The sequence below is a fragment of the Trypanosoma grayi genome (genome assembly GCF_000691245.1).
Source record: "Trypanosoma grayi strain ANR4 Tgr_328_V1, whole genome shotgun sequence".
In the NCBI taxonomy this organism is placed as follows: domain Eukaryota; phylum Euglenozoa; class Kinetoplastea; order Trypanosomatida; family Trypanosomatidae; genus Trypanosoma; species Trypanosoma grayi.
Window position 1 is genome coordinate 2,900 of NW_008825947.1, and position 14,964 is coordinate 17,863.

Here is a 14,964-nt window from a genome sequence, read left to right on the forward strand (position 1 = left end):
TTTCCTCCCCAATAGTTTCCTTAAAGGGCGATAGAGGCATTTTTTGTTGATGTACTCCCTCGGAGTTTTCGGGCGGTGCTGCCCCTCGAGCCACCGCCAGAGTCACTCACGCCGACCTCTGGTGACTGCGATGGATGCGTTTTAAATCTACCGAGTGGACTGTGGTCTTTCTGCATGACAAAATACCCGGTTCAATGGTTGGCGTAGCGTCGTGCACGGACGAAAATGCGCCTACTCAGTGGAGGTGTGCCTCGGGCGCTTTTTTTTTGTAATTGCTTGTGTTGGTAATTCAGTTCGTGAAGAGTACTCGATGGTCTTTTGTGATAAATGCCATGATCGCAGCAAGACGATGATGATAATGATAGGGGTGTGTGTGTGTGTGGTGAGAGACTGACCTTTGAAGGTGACTGAGTGACTACTACCGGGAAGGACGTGGTAGGAGCAATAGGAAATAAAGACTCGCATTTATGCGCACGCAAAATGGCTCTTTTGTCCCTTCTTCCCTTCCCTTGTCCATGAGGGGTCACAATGCCCGTGGCGCAATCAGCGTGCATCGCAGGTGGGGTGCACAACGAAGAGTCACCTCGGGATAGTTCTCCTGAGGACATTATGGCGTGTTTCGTCGCGACAACAGAGGAAGAACGGCTTCGCTGGGAAAGAGAGCGCTTACTTCCTCTTTACAACAACGACGTTCTCATTGGCAGCCTTGCGCCCTACAAGTTGAAACTGGCTTTTCTGGAGGCGACGGTGGAGCACTTGCACCGCCGCTGTCGTGAGGTTCTCTCGTTGCGTGTGCCTTCTCCTCATAGAAGAACGGAGGGGGAGGAGGAGGAGGCGCGGCGCGTTGCTTGGCTGCATGCTGAGGCCGCCCTGGAGCGGCTCGCGGAGGTTGCTGTTCCCCGCTGGGTCGAGGAGGATCTGCACACAGAGGTGACTGCGCTCTGTGGCGAGGTGGCGGGGGCTACGGGCGGCGCCGCGCTGCGTGGCGTTGTGGAAGAAGTCGTGGCGGAGTGTTGCCGTGGTGGATGATGCCGATCTTTCATGTTAGAGCGATGCTTCTTCCTTCTGCTTTGCAAAGGTGCCGTCAAAAGGGTCTCAGGCCTCCATCTTCCCCCAAAATCAACAACAACGAAAATTCTTTTTTTCGTTCTTTTTTTTCTTTAAAATAAAAAAAATTTCGGACAGTTTCTTGTTTTCTTTTCCGTTTTAGCCACTCGACGATGAAACAGCGGAGAGTTATTCAGGTCCTCATCGTGTGGTTGTTGTTGTTGTGCTGCTCCGTCCAAGGTGGAAACGCCGCGCAGCAGCCGGCGATGGCGCTCTTCGACGGGCAACACGGCCGTATCATGTCTCTCACGGAGTGGCGTGACATTGACTTTGGGGGACGTAGCACGATTAGCGGCCGGAAACAGCCTGCGAGCGTGTTTGCTATCCAGGCAGCACTTACCGTCACAGGCGGCGTGAACAGTCCTACGGTGGATACGAAAGGGTCGGATGATCTCTTGCTGATCCCGTATTGCTCTCCGACGGCTGATTCCGCGACAGCAGGCGCGACGGATGCCTGTTCGTTGCGCCACTATGAAGGATATGTGTTGCTTCGCTTCCGTGGTGGCTGGGAAGGGGACTTTGCTGCGTCGCTGTGGCGGGATTCTACTTTGGGCACCAACATGAGGGTCGCGGTGCACCTTTTTCGCGCCCTCGCCAATGAAAGTGGCATCAACTTCCCGTTTCAAATGGATGGCTCAGCCACTGCGGGGACGCATTCTGTGGGCGTTGTGCGCCGGCACGAACTCGTCGAAAACTGCGGTGATTTCACGGACGAATGCTTTCAGGGACGTTATATGACGTACACCAGAAGCTTCAAGGAGATGCCTTTGGATACTTTCACAGGAAGAATCATGTTTCACATCGGGGCAGAGGGGGCATGGAATGGGCCGTGGACACTACGGCTGCAGAACTCGATGCCACACGACTCCTCCACCGATGTCGATATTGTGGTTGTCCTACTGGACAATAGGGAATCTTTCAGGTGGAAGACGTGGCTGCTGTCCTCGGTAATGGGAAATATTGTCCTGATGGCGTGCTGCATCCTGTGGGTGGTGTGCTTCATAGTGGGGACAAAGGAGTTGGGTATGCGGTTGACGGAGTCCATGCCGCTGAATGAGCGGCGCCCAACAGTACTGTACACGGACGATGATTCTGACAATGAGCGGTGCATGATGCTCCATCGCATCATGCTGGCGGTGCTCGAGAGCTGTGTGAGGCTCGCTGCGTCTCTTGCAGCTGCGCATCGTGCGAGTTGGAGGTGTCTCCGTTGTCCACTGCGGCGCCGCTGGGCGGCGAGCCGTGCGCACACCAGCACGACGGACGAGACGCAGGATATCGGTGCCGTCAAGAGTAACGCGCGCGAAGTGGAGATGCAAAACCTAGTCGCTGACGACAATGAAGGTGGCGGTGACGAGGATGACGACACAGAGGTGTTCTGCCGTATCTGCCGCTGTGAGAAGCCTGTAGAGGAGTTGTTCGCGCCATGCTCCTGCGATGGCTCTGCCAAGTACGTCCATCGTAGCTGCCTGGCGAAGTGGCGGGCTATGACCACTAATGAGGAGCACCGACGTGCGTGCGCGGAGTGCAAGACGCCGTATGTTCTGGTGCTGGAGAGGGTTCCTGTGTCACCTGATGAATTTCTGCGCAGCCCAATATGCGTGCCGGCGTGTCGCACCTTTGCTACTCGCGCAGCGGTGATATTGTTTTTTGCATTTCAGCTGTGGTTTGGCGGGTATTACCTGAAACTGTGCATGTGGCTCGCCACTGGTCTTGACGATGGTGTCATCTGGTCTGCCGCGCATTTGTACCACTGGGTCCTGGGGTTCTACTACCTCGTGGCTCTCTCTCTCAACATATATGCCCTTGAGTACGTCCTTCGTGATTTCTCCGAGTCATGGCAGCAGTTGTTGATTCTCTTGATATCTCTAGGCGCTGTGGAGGTCCCGCTTAGCTACGTGGGGCAGATATTACTCTCCTGGCTGCTCAGCAGGACATGGTCATTGGAGGTGTCCTACGGCCTAGGCATCATTACCACAGCCGTCTTATACGTTGAGATGCTTCCCCACCTGTACGAACACCTGCAGTCGCTTTCGACGGTGCGTGAAGTTGTCGCCCCACGCGCGGAACAGACGCGAAATAGGGAAGTATGATGAATTATTGCTTATATCTATATACATCTATATCTATATCTATATATATATCTCTGTGTGTGTGTATGTGTGTGCCTGCTGAACGTATTCTCTTCAATTTCACTGGAACAGCCTCGTGCGTGGTTGTGTATCTGTGGTACCTGAGTGTCTCGCTGCTTACACTACTCTCAAACATTTTCGTTGTTGTGCTTTGTACCTTTTCGCCTCTAGTCACGTTTGTGGTGGGTGTTCTGTGAAGAATCACACATCAGACATGCTCCGCCGTAGCGCACTCTCACTCTACTCGGGTGTAACAGCACCAATGGGGAAAGGACGTGTTGTGCCCCTCAAATTCGACAGCCTCAAGCCTGCCTATGTGCCAAAGAGCTTCACGACACAGCTCTTTGTCCTTGGAATGTGGACAATCAGCAACATGATTCCAAATTTTATTTTTGGATTTCTACTCATTGCTGGGGCCCATGGAGGGCTGACGGGTGCGTGGCCTCCCGATCCGCACTCCCTCCATCCGTAGAGGGTGCTCCAAAAGGGTGCGTAGCAGCTAATAGTGATGTGTGGTAGCAGGAGTGGGAGTAGTAGCAGTAGTAGTACTAATACGCCATGGGGGAATGCGGTGGTGGCGAATGCAGGAATGAAAACAAAGGATGGACCCACATGCATTTTGCAATGATGGTGCGGCAACTTGGAGCATGTTATAAGGGAAAGGATGATACCTGAAAAAAACAAAAAACAAAGGGAATGCACCCAGGGCACCCATACGCTTGATGCTTTCCTTCGTGTCTCCCTTCCGCCCTTTCTCCTCTTTCTTTATTCCTCATTCTTCTCTTTCTTTCACTTTCGTACTTCCATTCGACAGTGTGGTACAATAGCCTCTTAGAAAGGTCTCTCGGGACCCTGAGACAGCGTCCAGGCAGCAGCGCGCCCCACACACCCCTCCCACAATAATAAACAAAAAGAGATGGAGAACTATGAAGTTCTCAACAAGCTGGGGGATGGGACATTCGGATGTGTCGTGAAGGCATTGCATAAGAAGACGGGGCAACTTGTCGCAATAAAGAAGATGAAGCAGAAGTACTACACTTGGGACGAGTGCATGAAGCTCCCTGAAGTGGTCGTGGTGCGCCGCATCCATGGACATCCGAACATCGTCAAGATGCGGGAGGTGATTCGCGAAAACAATGAGCTGTTTTTTGTACTCGAATATATGGACGGGGATCTTCTGGGCGTGATACGAAAGGCAAAACAGATGCAGAACGCCGCCCTGGCTGCCACGAGTCCACCTCTCGGGTATCCAAAGATAAAAAGCTATATATTTCAAATTCTTCAATCACTGGCTTACCTCCACCGCCGTGGGTACTTCCACCGGGATATAAAGCCAGAGAATTTGCTTATAAGGAAGGACCCTACTTCCGCGCTACAGGAGGTGGTAAAGCTCGCTGATTTTGGTCTGGCGAAGGAGATCCGGGCACGCCCCCCATTTACGGACTACGTCTCCACGCGTTGGTACCGTTCCCCTGAGTTGTTGTTACAAGACCGGGCTTACAGCACCCCCGTTGATATTTGGGCTGCTGGCTGTATATTAGCAGAGTTGATTACCACTCGTCCACTGTTTGCGGGCAGCAATGAGGTAGATCAGCTACACAAAATAATGAGTGTTCTAGGCTCACCGAACGAGCAGATCTGGCCCGAGGGCGTGATCCTCGCCAAAAAGATTCGGTATTCATTCCCTGCGATCAAGGGAATAAGGCTGGAGCGTGTCCTCCCAACACACATACCTCCGCAAGCGCTTGACTTGATGAAGCAGATGCTCACCTACGACCCAAAGAAACGCCCCACGGCCCAGCAGTGCCTTCAGCACCCTTACTTCAACGTTGGTGTCGACGAAGGCAATTATGCACCCCCAAATATGGCACAGCAACTAGCGAACGCAGTTAAAAGGTATGCTCCTAGTCCTCAGAGTGCACCACCTGGCAACGTGCTTTTGTCTGGTGCCCCCAACACCAACCGCTCACCAGTGGGTGTCACAACAGCTCTTTCAAAGCCAACGGGTGCGGGAAGCGGCCCGCCAGTGTCACCACAGCAAACCTTCGGCGCCCCTGTTGTTAAAAAGACAAGCACCCTGGCTGAAGACAAAGCCCAGCTTCCGCCAATAAAGAAGCTTTCACCAACGTTTGGATCGGAGTCTTTTGCGAAGGCAAATAGCGTCCCGGTGAAGCCTCCCCTTCCTGCCATGGACAATGTAGCAAACAAGGCGTCAAACGGTAAAAATGACGATGATGTTGACTTGGATGGTCTCATGAACGAGTTTGCCGGTGAACTCCAATCGTTGGGTCTCCTACCACAGCAAAAACAGAAAACCTCACTTTCTGTTGCTGGCGATACGTTGAAGGGCAATGGATCCATTCAAGATGCAAAGTATGGGAATCCAACAAAGGCGCTGGATACAGCGAATGATTCATTGACGGATAAGGATCTTGTTGCGTCACTTCTTAGTTCTACGCGGTACAAGAAATCTTCCTTCCAGGGCAGGGAAGGTGGTGGAGCTGGAGCTGGTGGTGTTGGTGGTGTTGTTGGTGTTGGAATTGTTGGTGGCGGCGGTGGTGGTGGGTTGCATCCACCGGGGAAAGCCCCTCCGCAGGTTCGGGAACCTTCTTCGATCCAGGCTCCGACGGTGGGTGGCGGGCACCATGCGGTGTCGCCGTCCATCAAGGCATTACTTGCAAAGCATAGAGAAGGGGGGCTCTTTTCCATGAAGTAGCTCGCACTTTGCACGGACTTAGTGGGGGCAGCGGAATGCTCATTGTACGCATCGTTGGAATATTTTGACCCACGCCGAATACCTCGTTAGGACGCGGCGGGTGCGCAAGACAAATGACAAAATATCCTTGGATAGCTTCATATGTTCTTTACTCGTTGTGCACAGAAAACCCCAAAACGAAACAAAAAAAAATAGGGTGAACGTTTAGCATGTTTGCCACGCTTGACGCCACAACACTTCTAATTCCTTTTACTTTGTTGTTTAATTGCCGGTTTCTTTTTTAAAAATCTGTAACTCCCTGGCGTAGAGGAAAACTCGTTACAAAAAACACATTTCTGATAGATAGTGAACAATCAATACAACAACTGAAGTTTGACCGTAGACTTCCTGTGCCAAGATCCACGCAGTTTTCATTACACCAACAAAACTGAAGAATGCCCGACGCCGCTGCAATAATTAATACCATAAAACCATTATTGATGCGCGCTGTGGCCTATGGCACTGCTCTGGTGGCCAATTCGTCGTGTGGGACCCTGATATTAACGGGGGTTTTGGTCGTGGTATGGTTCATCGTTATGTACTGGCTTTTCTTTGTCGTTGTACCAGGCCTTATCATGGACCAGCACCTTCGCCATCTCCCGCAGGCCCCAGGGCATATCCCGCTCCTAGGGCAAGCCCTCTGCCTTTTGGAGGGCTCGCCAAGCTCAAAAATGGCGATGTGGAGTCTCTACCCACATCATTGTGATGACGATGGCAAGAAAACTGAGAAGCAATCCACCAATCGTATTGTTACCTTCAATGTTTTTTGCCAACGTGTCGTGTACATCAATGAGCCAGCCTTACTGAAGCGTGTCCTGCTGACAAACCAGCGGAACTACATAAAAGATATTGCCTCTTCGTACAAGCACTTTATGTGCCTCCTCGGGAATGGGCTTGTGACGGCGGAGGGGGAAAAGTGGAGAAAGGGCCGTCTGCTGCTTTCGCATGCTCTGCGTATTGACATTCTAGAAGAAATTCCCGAATTGGCGATGAGAGCAGTAACGAGGGTTATGGACAGGCTTGCTGCCGTCAATGACACCTGCCCTTTTCTGGATATGAATGAGGAGTTCCGCCACATGACTTTGCAGGTGATTGGAGAAACTGCGCTTTCCTTCACCGCCGAGGAAACGGACCGCATCTTCCCCGCCTTGTATCTCCCTATTGTTCATGAGTGTAACCGACGGGTCTGGGAGCCATGGCGCACGCTGATGCCCTTCACGAAAGGATTTCAAAAACGCCGCCAGTGTTTGAAACAGCTGAACGAGGTCCTGCACGACATCATTCAGAAAAGATGGGAAAACCGTCACTCGGCTCACAAGCGCGATATTATGGCTTTGTGCATGTCCCAAATTGATAAAATGGATAATGCCATGATAAAGCAGCTCCGAGATGACGTGAAAACAATTCTGTTGGCCGGCCATGAAACTTCAGCGGCGCTACTGACGTGGGCAACATACGAGGTTATCTGCCATCCCGATGTGCGAGATAAGCTTATAGAGGAGGCAAAAGTATTGTTTGATCCGGCGCGCTGCGAGAACAAGGTTGTGACAAGCCAAGGTGTCACCTGGGGTATCCCCACCGCTAACGACGTACGGAAATTGCTTCGGTGGTCTCCGGCTATTCTTCGTGAAACATTGCGCAAGCATTCTGTGGTTCCCCTTGTTATGCGCTATGTTGTAAAGAACGATCGGTGGCCTGCTTCTGAAACCGGTCTTGACAAAGACATTGTTATTCCTGCAGGGTGCAGTGTGGCAGTGGGGATTCAGGCTGTGCACCACCGCCCAGACATTTGGCCGGACCCTGAGGAGTTTAAACCAGAGCGTTTCCTAGATGTGGAGCTCGCAAACAACACCAACGCCCTGAATAATGAAAAGTACAACAATTCCATTGATCCATATGCGTTCATTCCTTTCATCAATGGCCCGCGCAACTGCCTTGGACAACACCTTTCAATCATGGAGACACAAGTGGCGCTGGCGTACTTATTCCTGAACTGGGATCTGAGCTTATATGGTATCGACGCAAAGGCAAGTGACGCAGCAAAGCGTGCATTCCAGGAGGAGGCTGGCCGCCCGCACAAATACTTGATCCCCATTGTGCCTCGTGCTGGGTTGAAGGTGGTGGGGGAGCCACGTCTGAGAATATGAAAAGGATAAAAGTCAAGGCGGAGGGGTCAAGGGCCTTTTTTTGGGTGGTGGTGGTGGTGGTGGGGTTATGGCTTAAATACGAAGGGTGAGCCGCACTGGATGGCAGAGGACGAAAATGAAGTAAGCGAATGTGAAAAAAGGCCTGTGACCATACCGCTGACCCTCAATCCGCAATTCCCTTTTTCTTTGACGTTTTTTTTTTTTTCAAGGTCAACGGAAAGGATTCAAGCGAGCTCATTCTGATGAGCTTCGGCCCTTGTTCATTTGGACAAGGGCGCAGCGAAGTGGCCGGCCTCTCCGGCCCCGCGGCGGAGTCAGTGCCCGCCGATACTGACGTCTTGGGGCAGAGGGTACGTGACACACAGGACCTTCAGAGCTCCCTTGCCCACCTCAAGGAGAATAGTCGAAACTCGCACGGGCTGCGGCAACGCCCGGTATCGCCAGTGCAGCCTGTGGCTGCTGATGTATATGGTGCCCGGCTACGAGCGACGCCTAAGGTGGAGCCTCACGAAGAAAATTTCCCCTCGCTAACGCTAGAGGTGCCCGGTGGTCAAGAGGTGAATGAGGCATCCGAGAGTTGCACCTATTCTGCCGCCACTGCATCAGAGCCTGGCGCTGGTGATTTGCGTCGTGGTGAGAGCGCTTGCCAACACTTGACAGAGAATGTGGAGGGCGAAGAAGAGCAGTCGCCTATTTCCAAAGGTGGGCCTAATGATGCTCAGATGGCGCGTTCTTCTAGTTACTCCTTCTCAACATACTTGCTGAGTACATCATTGAAGCGATTGGAGGAGGAGTTGCACGCTCGGACACGACGGCCTGAAGAGATCGGCTCGTGCTTCCCAGCGGTCGATCATGTGCCCGACAGCCCACTGGGCTCCTTCTTGTTGTGCACGCAGTTTGCTAAGGAATTGGGCGCGTATACAGAAAAAATGACAATGTACCAGAATATGCTCACAAGTGCCATGGACACCGACACAGGTGTCATTTTCGATACCACAGAAAAAGAGACGATTAACGGTCTTTTGAGGGATATACAAACCATCGTGGAGAAACTCTACGTGACATCAAAGGACACCCAAAAGAAGCTCGATGCGTACAATATAACCGCAAAAATGATCGTGAAAAAGACAAGCGAGTGTGAGAAGCGAATTAACCACCTCACGGAGGTGAAGGAGGCTGCGGCTTGTTCAAGACGAGAAGCTCTGCTTCAGACGTTAATAGAACTTGGTGTGGAACGAGAAATGACCAAGTCTATTCTCCTAAAATCAGGCTGCCGGGAGGAGGGGGTCACCAACGCACCGCGACCTATTTGCTCCGTGGGGATTGAGAGTGCAGATGAAGATGCCCCTGGCGGCTGCCTTGACTGCGATTTCACTGTAGGCAATAATGTATCACCACCACCACCACCACCACCGGCGGCGGGAGCGGAGGAAAATAAACAGGCGGGCTCTGCGCTTGGTGCACCGTTGGTATGGACGCCTGAAGGCGATGATGCTTCGAGGAGGAACTGGATTTGTGACCATGCCCTCGGGTACTTCTCCGACTGCAAAGACCCTCCAGCACCAGAGTGCCTCTGCACCATGATTGCACGTATGCAGCCGCACGAGATGGGGAATGACGTGCTGCGGTCCCGGCGGCAGATGTCTGTTGTTGTGCGTCTTATTGACCGCTGTCCAGCTTCCCGGGAGTTCCGAAATGTTTTTCTGGAGAAGCGAATGGAGGCGATGAAGAAAATTCAGATTGAATTGGAGAGAGAGTGCTTCTCTTTAAAAGAGCGTCTTTTTGCAGAGCACTGCTGTTGATCGGCTCCATCATTGCTATTTGTTATTATCGTTCTTTCTCTGTGCCGAGGTGCGTGCATCTTGCTTGGTATTCTCCGCATCCGCTCCGTCATCGACTGCTTTGAGCCCTCGATAATACCCCTTTGAGGGGCTTCCAGGTGCGTGCCCTTCTTATTCGACGCATCACGTGTATTTTCTTTTTTCATCCCTTTTTATCGTTGCTGCTGGTTTGTTTGTTTCTTCCTCTTGCTTCGTTTCCAGGGTTCCTCTTTTTTATGCCGTTTTGGTTTTGGCCCCGATGCGGGAACCGCTTGTGACGTGCCGCAGTGTGGAGCGGGTCCTGAACGCCCTGCAGCGGAAGCACCACTGGCTTGCGGATGATGCCCGGGCCTTCTTCATTGCAGGACGGTGGGAGCGCGACGTGCGGGCGTGGATTAACACGCACCAGCGGGGGGACGGCTGCGCGGGGCGGCGTCAGACGCGCCCGAATGCCCGAGCAAAGTTGCCGGGGAATTGGATGGTTTTGGACGATGATCTCGCTTCCAAAAAGGAGTTCTTAAAAGCGGCTGTCGGCAATCAACAACACGACGGCCCTCCAAGTGCATCATTCTGCGTATTTGCCGATGAAAAGGACCGCCGTGAGGCCACGCAGGCGAGATATGTTGGGGACAACGTGACAATGCTCCCCTTCACCACAGTGGAGGCGGCATTGTACATCAGGAGTCGGGGAAGACGGTCGAATGACGCCAAAACGTGCACTTTGTTGCCCCACTCCGTCTCGGCAGAGAATGTGCTACTTGATGACACTGCGAGATCGAGCACCTCACTGAATGATTGCTGTGCCATTTTCCTCAATCGTCACTCTGCAGATCTCGTCGCCGTGGACTTTGCGGAGGGCGAGACGTCAGATGCATCACTGGAGCGCCCGACCACAGCTGTCGATGCAAGACAGGGCGCCCTTAACGCAGTGACTTTGGGCGTACATTTACTCAAACCCTCGGGTGCGGTGCTGCTGCGGTTCTCTTCGCACGCAAACCCGGGCGGAAACGTACCCCTCCGTGCACTTTTGCGGCACATGCGCTGGAGTTTTCAGGTCTCCGCGTGTGAAGTTGACAGTGAACATGTTTACTGTGTGGGATGCAGGAGCATTACGGAGCACCCCATAGCGGAGCTGCCACGAGATTGTTTTCCAGGATTTTTCCCGAGGTCTAAGCCCCGTCCCAAGAGATGGAACCCGCGCAGTGAAACGAAACAACCATTCTTTGCTGCTCTTATGCCAAGTTTCACAAACGCACCGCTGGTGAAGGAGCCGCTAAGCCGTGCACTCGCTGAAGAGATGGAGGCTGCTAAGAAAAGTGAGGAAAAAGCAGACAGTTTGTTTGGCGTGTCGGTTGAAATGGTGGAAAAGGGGTTACATCACTATAAACAGGATGACTAGTGTGGCCATGGCCGTGTGCTATTCTGTGCTGTTTCAGGATGGGCTAAGGAATCTGGCGTCTGTACCTTGTTCTGTTTTCCCCCCTTTCCTTTCTTGTACGCTGCCCCTCGATGGAGGGTGTCACTCTCTGTTTTCGTTCTCTCCTGTTTCAATTTGCATCTGATATATAGGGGAAACAAGAGAGGGGATGCAAGGCCGACCATATGAAGCGGCAGCTCCAGTTGCCTTTCTGTTTTGTCGTTTCTCTGATTGCATGCTGCTGTTGATTGGGCTAGTGGCTGTGTACGTGGCATTTAAGCTGGAGTACCAAATTGACCTCCTGAGTGCGGCGTGGAACGTGTACCTCAAACCCAATTACGATGAGGATCTTTGAGTTCCCCAATATGTTTCTTCTCCGGTGAGGAACTCCCAGCTTCGACTCTACACCTTTTGCGTGGGATGGAGGGGCCGTGCGTCCCTGTTTGCCACGGCGAGAGACGGAAAAAAAAGTCTCTGTCATGCGTTTTTCTTTTCTTTTTTCCCCTTCGCCACCATGGCTTCTTACCAATGATCTAGAGAGCAATCAACTCAAGCGTCACCGAGAAAGACCATGATGACACTGGTGCGATTTATCGCCCCACTGCTGTTGCTTCTGTGTGCCATTCCCTTGGCTAATGGAATGACGGAAAGCATTCAGTTGCCCTTTGTCCTGGCGTCGAAAATGAGTGGGGTGTGGAGTCTCGAGGTGCACACCCCCTGCGAGCCGTACATTGTGGCAGGCACTCTCAAATTCGTCAACGACACAGTGGCTGTGCAGTGGCTCCACAACGCGCCGCTGAGCCCGATACTGGATGTGGCGTCGTCCGAGGAGACGGTGGCGCTCGATGCCAGCGGGCTGCGCGCATTCTCGGGGGGGACACAAGAGCAGGCGCCCCTCTCCTACACACTGTGTGGGGCGCAGGCAAACACCATTGTCACCCCGGATCGCCCAAACTTTGAGAAGAAAATGGAGGAGACAGAGCTTACGGTGTACACTGGGTCCCTCGCGGCTTCGGGTGACGAGGAGAAAACGTGTCAATCGGGCACGTCGGACGTTCTCATTCGTACACTTGGAAGCGACATTCGGGGCTTCAAAAGTACACACTGGAAGGTGAAGGAGTCCCTTCAGTATGTTGAACTACATTTCGACTCGGGGAAGCTTACGAAGCATTGCGTAGCTGAGGGGGAGGGGACAGGGGCGAGACAGGAGTCAACGCAGACGGCTACAAAGGTTGGAAAGGGAAGAAGGCACCGTGGGGGCGCGTTTGCAGCATCGAGCGGTGCACTAGAAGGTACCAGGGATCAAAGCGCACGACAGGGGTCCATTATCATCCGACTTGCGCGACAAACGCCACCATCCAAATCGTTTTACGAGCGCTACTACCCGACGCTTCTCTTCGGAGGCATTATGATTGCGTATCGGGCTGTGTACGGCTTCACCTCCTATCGTGCACTTAAGGGGTAATGGAGCATTTTCTAAGAGACGTATATATATATATATATATATTTGTTATTCTCACGCCGGGCATGGCTTCTCGGTGTCCCCCTCACGCCTTCTCCGTGGAACAAACATTCTCTACTCTCGAGCTATTGCGCCACAGCTCTCCTTTTCTTCTATTTGCTTGGCTGTCGTGTAGTCGCCCGTGCCCCGGGCTGGAATTCCAGAAACAAAAGGATGCCATCCAAAGAAGCTGAAGAAAGCTGGGTGGTGTACATAATGGAACAGGGGTGGATCCCTATCCTCATCATGGGTGCGGCCATAGTTGCACTCAGACTCTACAACGCCCGGCAGCGGGTGGAGAATCAAAAACTGATGCGTGAAGCGGTCATGTCGGAGATGGCGTACAGAAACGCGTTGAGGAAACACCCCCACAGCGAATGAGGGCAGTGAATCTTCCGTGTGTATTGGGCGCGATACCTCCACCCCCCACGCACACACGCGCGCAAACACAGCGAACCAAGGCATTGGGGCAGACAGGAGGTATACTTCACAGGCGCATCGGGTGTGTTACTCCACTCTTCGCGAAGGGGAGCTCTCAGACACTCCCGCACTGCGTGAATCTTCAGAGTAACTGTGCTGCTATTCTAACACCGCATTCGTTTGTGTATTTTCATGTTTTGTTTTTCTTCTGCGATGACAAAAAAAAGAAGGAAAGTAAGGAGAGAGCGAAGGAGAGAATGTCGCTTGACGACTCTGACGCACAACATCTGGTTGTTCTTGGACTCTCTGCAAGCGGGGAGAAGGATGCCCTACAGGGCTTGCTGGCAGCGGCAAAGGGTTCGGCTCCGTCAACATTCGGCGGAGAGAACGACTGGGACGAAGTCGACGGCGACGCGGCACGTCTTCCGCCGCCCGAAACAACGGCTAATAAACCTGAGCAGAGCAGGAGGAACCGCAAAGCGATTGAACACAAAAAAGAAGACGGGGGTGATCTCAATGGGCGTGGGCGGCGCCCCACTGCTCCCCAAATGACACAGGCCAGTCGAGGCCGAGCAACTATATCATCATCGGCTGTATCAGTGGAAAAAGAAGTGCCAGCAAATATGCCGGTTTCTGTCGCTTTCCACGCGGACGATATGTGTGATTGTGCTGAGTCACTCCCGCCGCTGAAGGATCTTGTTCACACCAAGGTGATCCGGCCACTGACGGAGGCTCTCAATGTAACCTCATTGACCCGCATTCAAAAGTTGTGTTGGATGCCCATGATTGACAAGACGCGTGACGTCCTTATCCGCAGTGAAACAGGGAGTGGAAAGACCTTGGCGTACGCCCTCCCTTTGCTCCACCGGTTGCTGTGCGATTGTGATGCGCAACCCCTACAACGCCAGGTAGGGACCATCATCATCATACTATGCCCAACGCGTGAGTTGGTGGTCCAAGTTACCGATGTGCTTGGCGTTCTCACCCGATGTGCGCTGTTTTTGACAGTTGGTGGCATCCACGGCGGTGAGAACCGACACAAGGAGAAGGCAAGGCTGAGAAAGGGTATCCCTATCTTGGTTTCGACACCTGGAAGACTCCTTGACCACCTCAAGGCAACAACGTCTTTTCGCGTTGAGGAAACGCAGACCATCGTCTTGGACGAGGCGGATCGATTGCTGGATATGGGGTTTGAGCACACCCTCAGGGAAATTATGGAACTATTGTTGGCCAGGGTTGGGAATGCGGGGCACCAGGGCGCTGGACCGAAGGACTCGAGCCGTGGAAACCGCTGCCTCAAACGTGTCTTGGTGTCGGCGACAATAACTGAGGCTGTGGAACGGCTCTCGCATTTTGCTCTGCGAAGCAACGTTGTTCGCGTGGGTGAAACACAAGACACCTTTTCTATTCCTTCGTCGCTTCGCCAGCACTACACCCTGGTGCCAACGAAGCATCGACTCGCTACCCTCATCAGCTTTCTTCGCTCTCAATTAGATGCTGGTGCGAAAAGGATAATAGTCTTCGTTTCCACAGCGGACAGCGCGGAATTTCATTATTTCTTGTTGTCGAGACTAAAATCTCCTTTTGCTGGAGTGCGAAAGGGCGGACGAAACTACGGCCTTCCTCAGCAGCGCGCCCACCGATATAGTCTAAAAAAACGGACGGAAG

The 14,964-nt window shown here is 52.8% G+C and overlaps 8 protein-coding genes across 8 annotated transcripts; all 8 read left to right on the forward strand.

Annotated features, from left to right (window-relative positions):
• Nucleotides 1-528: 528 nt before the first annotated feature.
• DQ04_03281030 (hypothetical protein) lies at nt 529-1,029 on the forward strand (the record flags this gene model as incomplete). Its single annotated transcript, XM_009312690.1, has 1 exon — nt 529-1,029. The coding sequence occupies one exon, from the start codon at nt 529-531 to the stop codon at nt 1,027-1,029; it is 501 nt and encodes a 166-aa protein (XP_009310965.1).
• A 191-nt stretch (nt 1,030-1,220) lies between these two features.
• On the forward strand, nt 1,221-3,197 carry DQ04_03281040 (hypothetical protein; the record flags this gene model as incomplete). Its single annotated transcript, XM_009312691.1, has 1 exon — nt 1,221-3,197. The coding sequence occupies one exon, from the start codon at nt 1,221-1,223 to the stop codon at nt 3,195-3,197; it is 1,977 nt and encodes a 658-aa protein (XP_009310966.1).
• Nucleotides 3,198-4,152: 955 nt separating this feature from the next.
• On the forward strand, nt 4,153-5,952 carry DQ04_03281050 (protein kinase; the record flags this gene model as incomplete). The annotated part of the gene is made up of 1 exon (XM_009312692.1): nt 4,153-5,952. The coding sequence occupies one exon, from the start codon at nt 4,153-4,155 to the stop codon at nt 5,950-5,952; it is 1,800 nt and encodes a 599-aa protein (XP_009310967.1).
• Nucleotides 5,953-6,431: 479 nt separating this feature from the next.
• Nucleotides 6,432-8,138, forward strand: DQ04_03281060 (cytochrome P450; the record flags this gene model as incomplete). The annotated part of the gene is made up of 1 exon (XM_009312693.1): nt 6,432-8,138. One exon carries the CDS (start codon nt 6,432-6,434, stop codon nt 8,136-8,138), a length of 1,707 nt encoding a protein of 568 aa, XP_009310968.1.
• Nucleotides 8,139-8,380: 242 nt separating this feature from the next.
• Nucleotides 8,381-9,940, forward strand: DQ04_03281070 (hypothetical protein; the record flags this gene model as incomplete). The annotated part of the gene is made up of 1 exon (XM_009312694.1): nt 8,381-9,940. One exon carries the CDS (start codon nt 8,381-8,383, stop codon nt 9,938-9,940), a length of 1,560 nt encoding a protein of 519 aa, XP_009310969.1.
• A 277-nt stretch (nt 9,941-10,217) lies between these two features.
• Nucleotides 10,218-11,357, forward strand: DQ04_03281080 (hypothetical protein; the record flags this gene model as incomplete). The annotated part of the gene is made up of 1 exon (XM_009312695.1): nt 10,218-11,357. The coding sequence occupies one exon, from the start codon at nt 10,218-10,220 to the stop codon at nt 11,355-11,357; it is 1,140 nt and encodes a 379-aa protein (XP_009310970.1).
• Nucleotides 11,358-11,946: 589 nt separating this feature from the next.
• Nucleotides 11,947-12,840, forward strand: DQ04_03281090 (hypothetical protein; the record flags this gene model as incomplete). The annotated part of the gene is made up of 1 exon (XM_009312696.1): nt 11,947-12,840. One exon carries the CDS (start codon nt 11,947-11,949, stop codon nt 12,838-12,840), a length of 894 nt encoding a protein of 297 aa, XP_009310971.1.
• Nucleotides 12,841-13,553: 713 nt separating this feature from the next.
• Nucleotides 13,554-14,964, forward strand: DQ04_03281100 (ATP-dependent DEAD/H RNA helicase; the record flags this gene model as incomplete). Its single annotated transcript, XM_009312697.1, has 1 exon — nt 13,554-14,964. A coding segment is annotated over one exon (1,411 nt), but the record flags the coding sequence as incomplete, so codon positions are not given.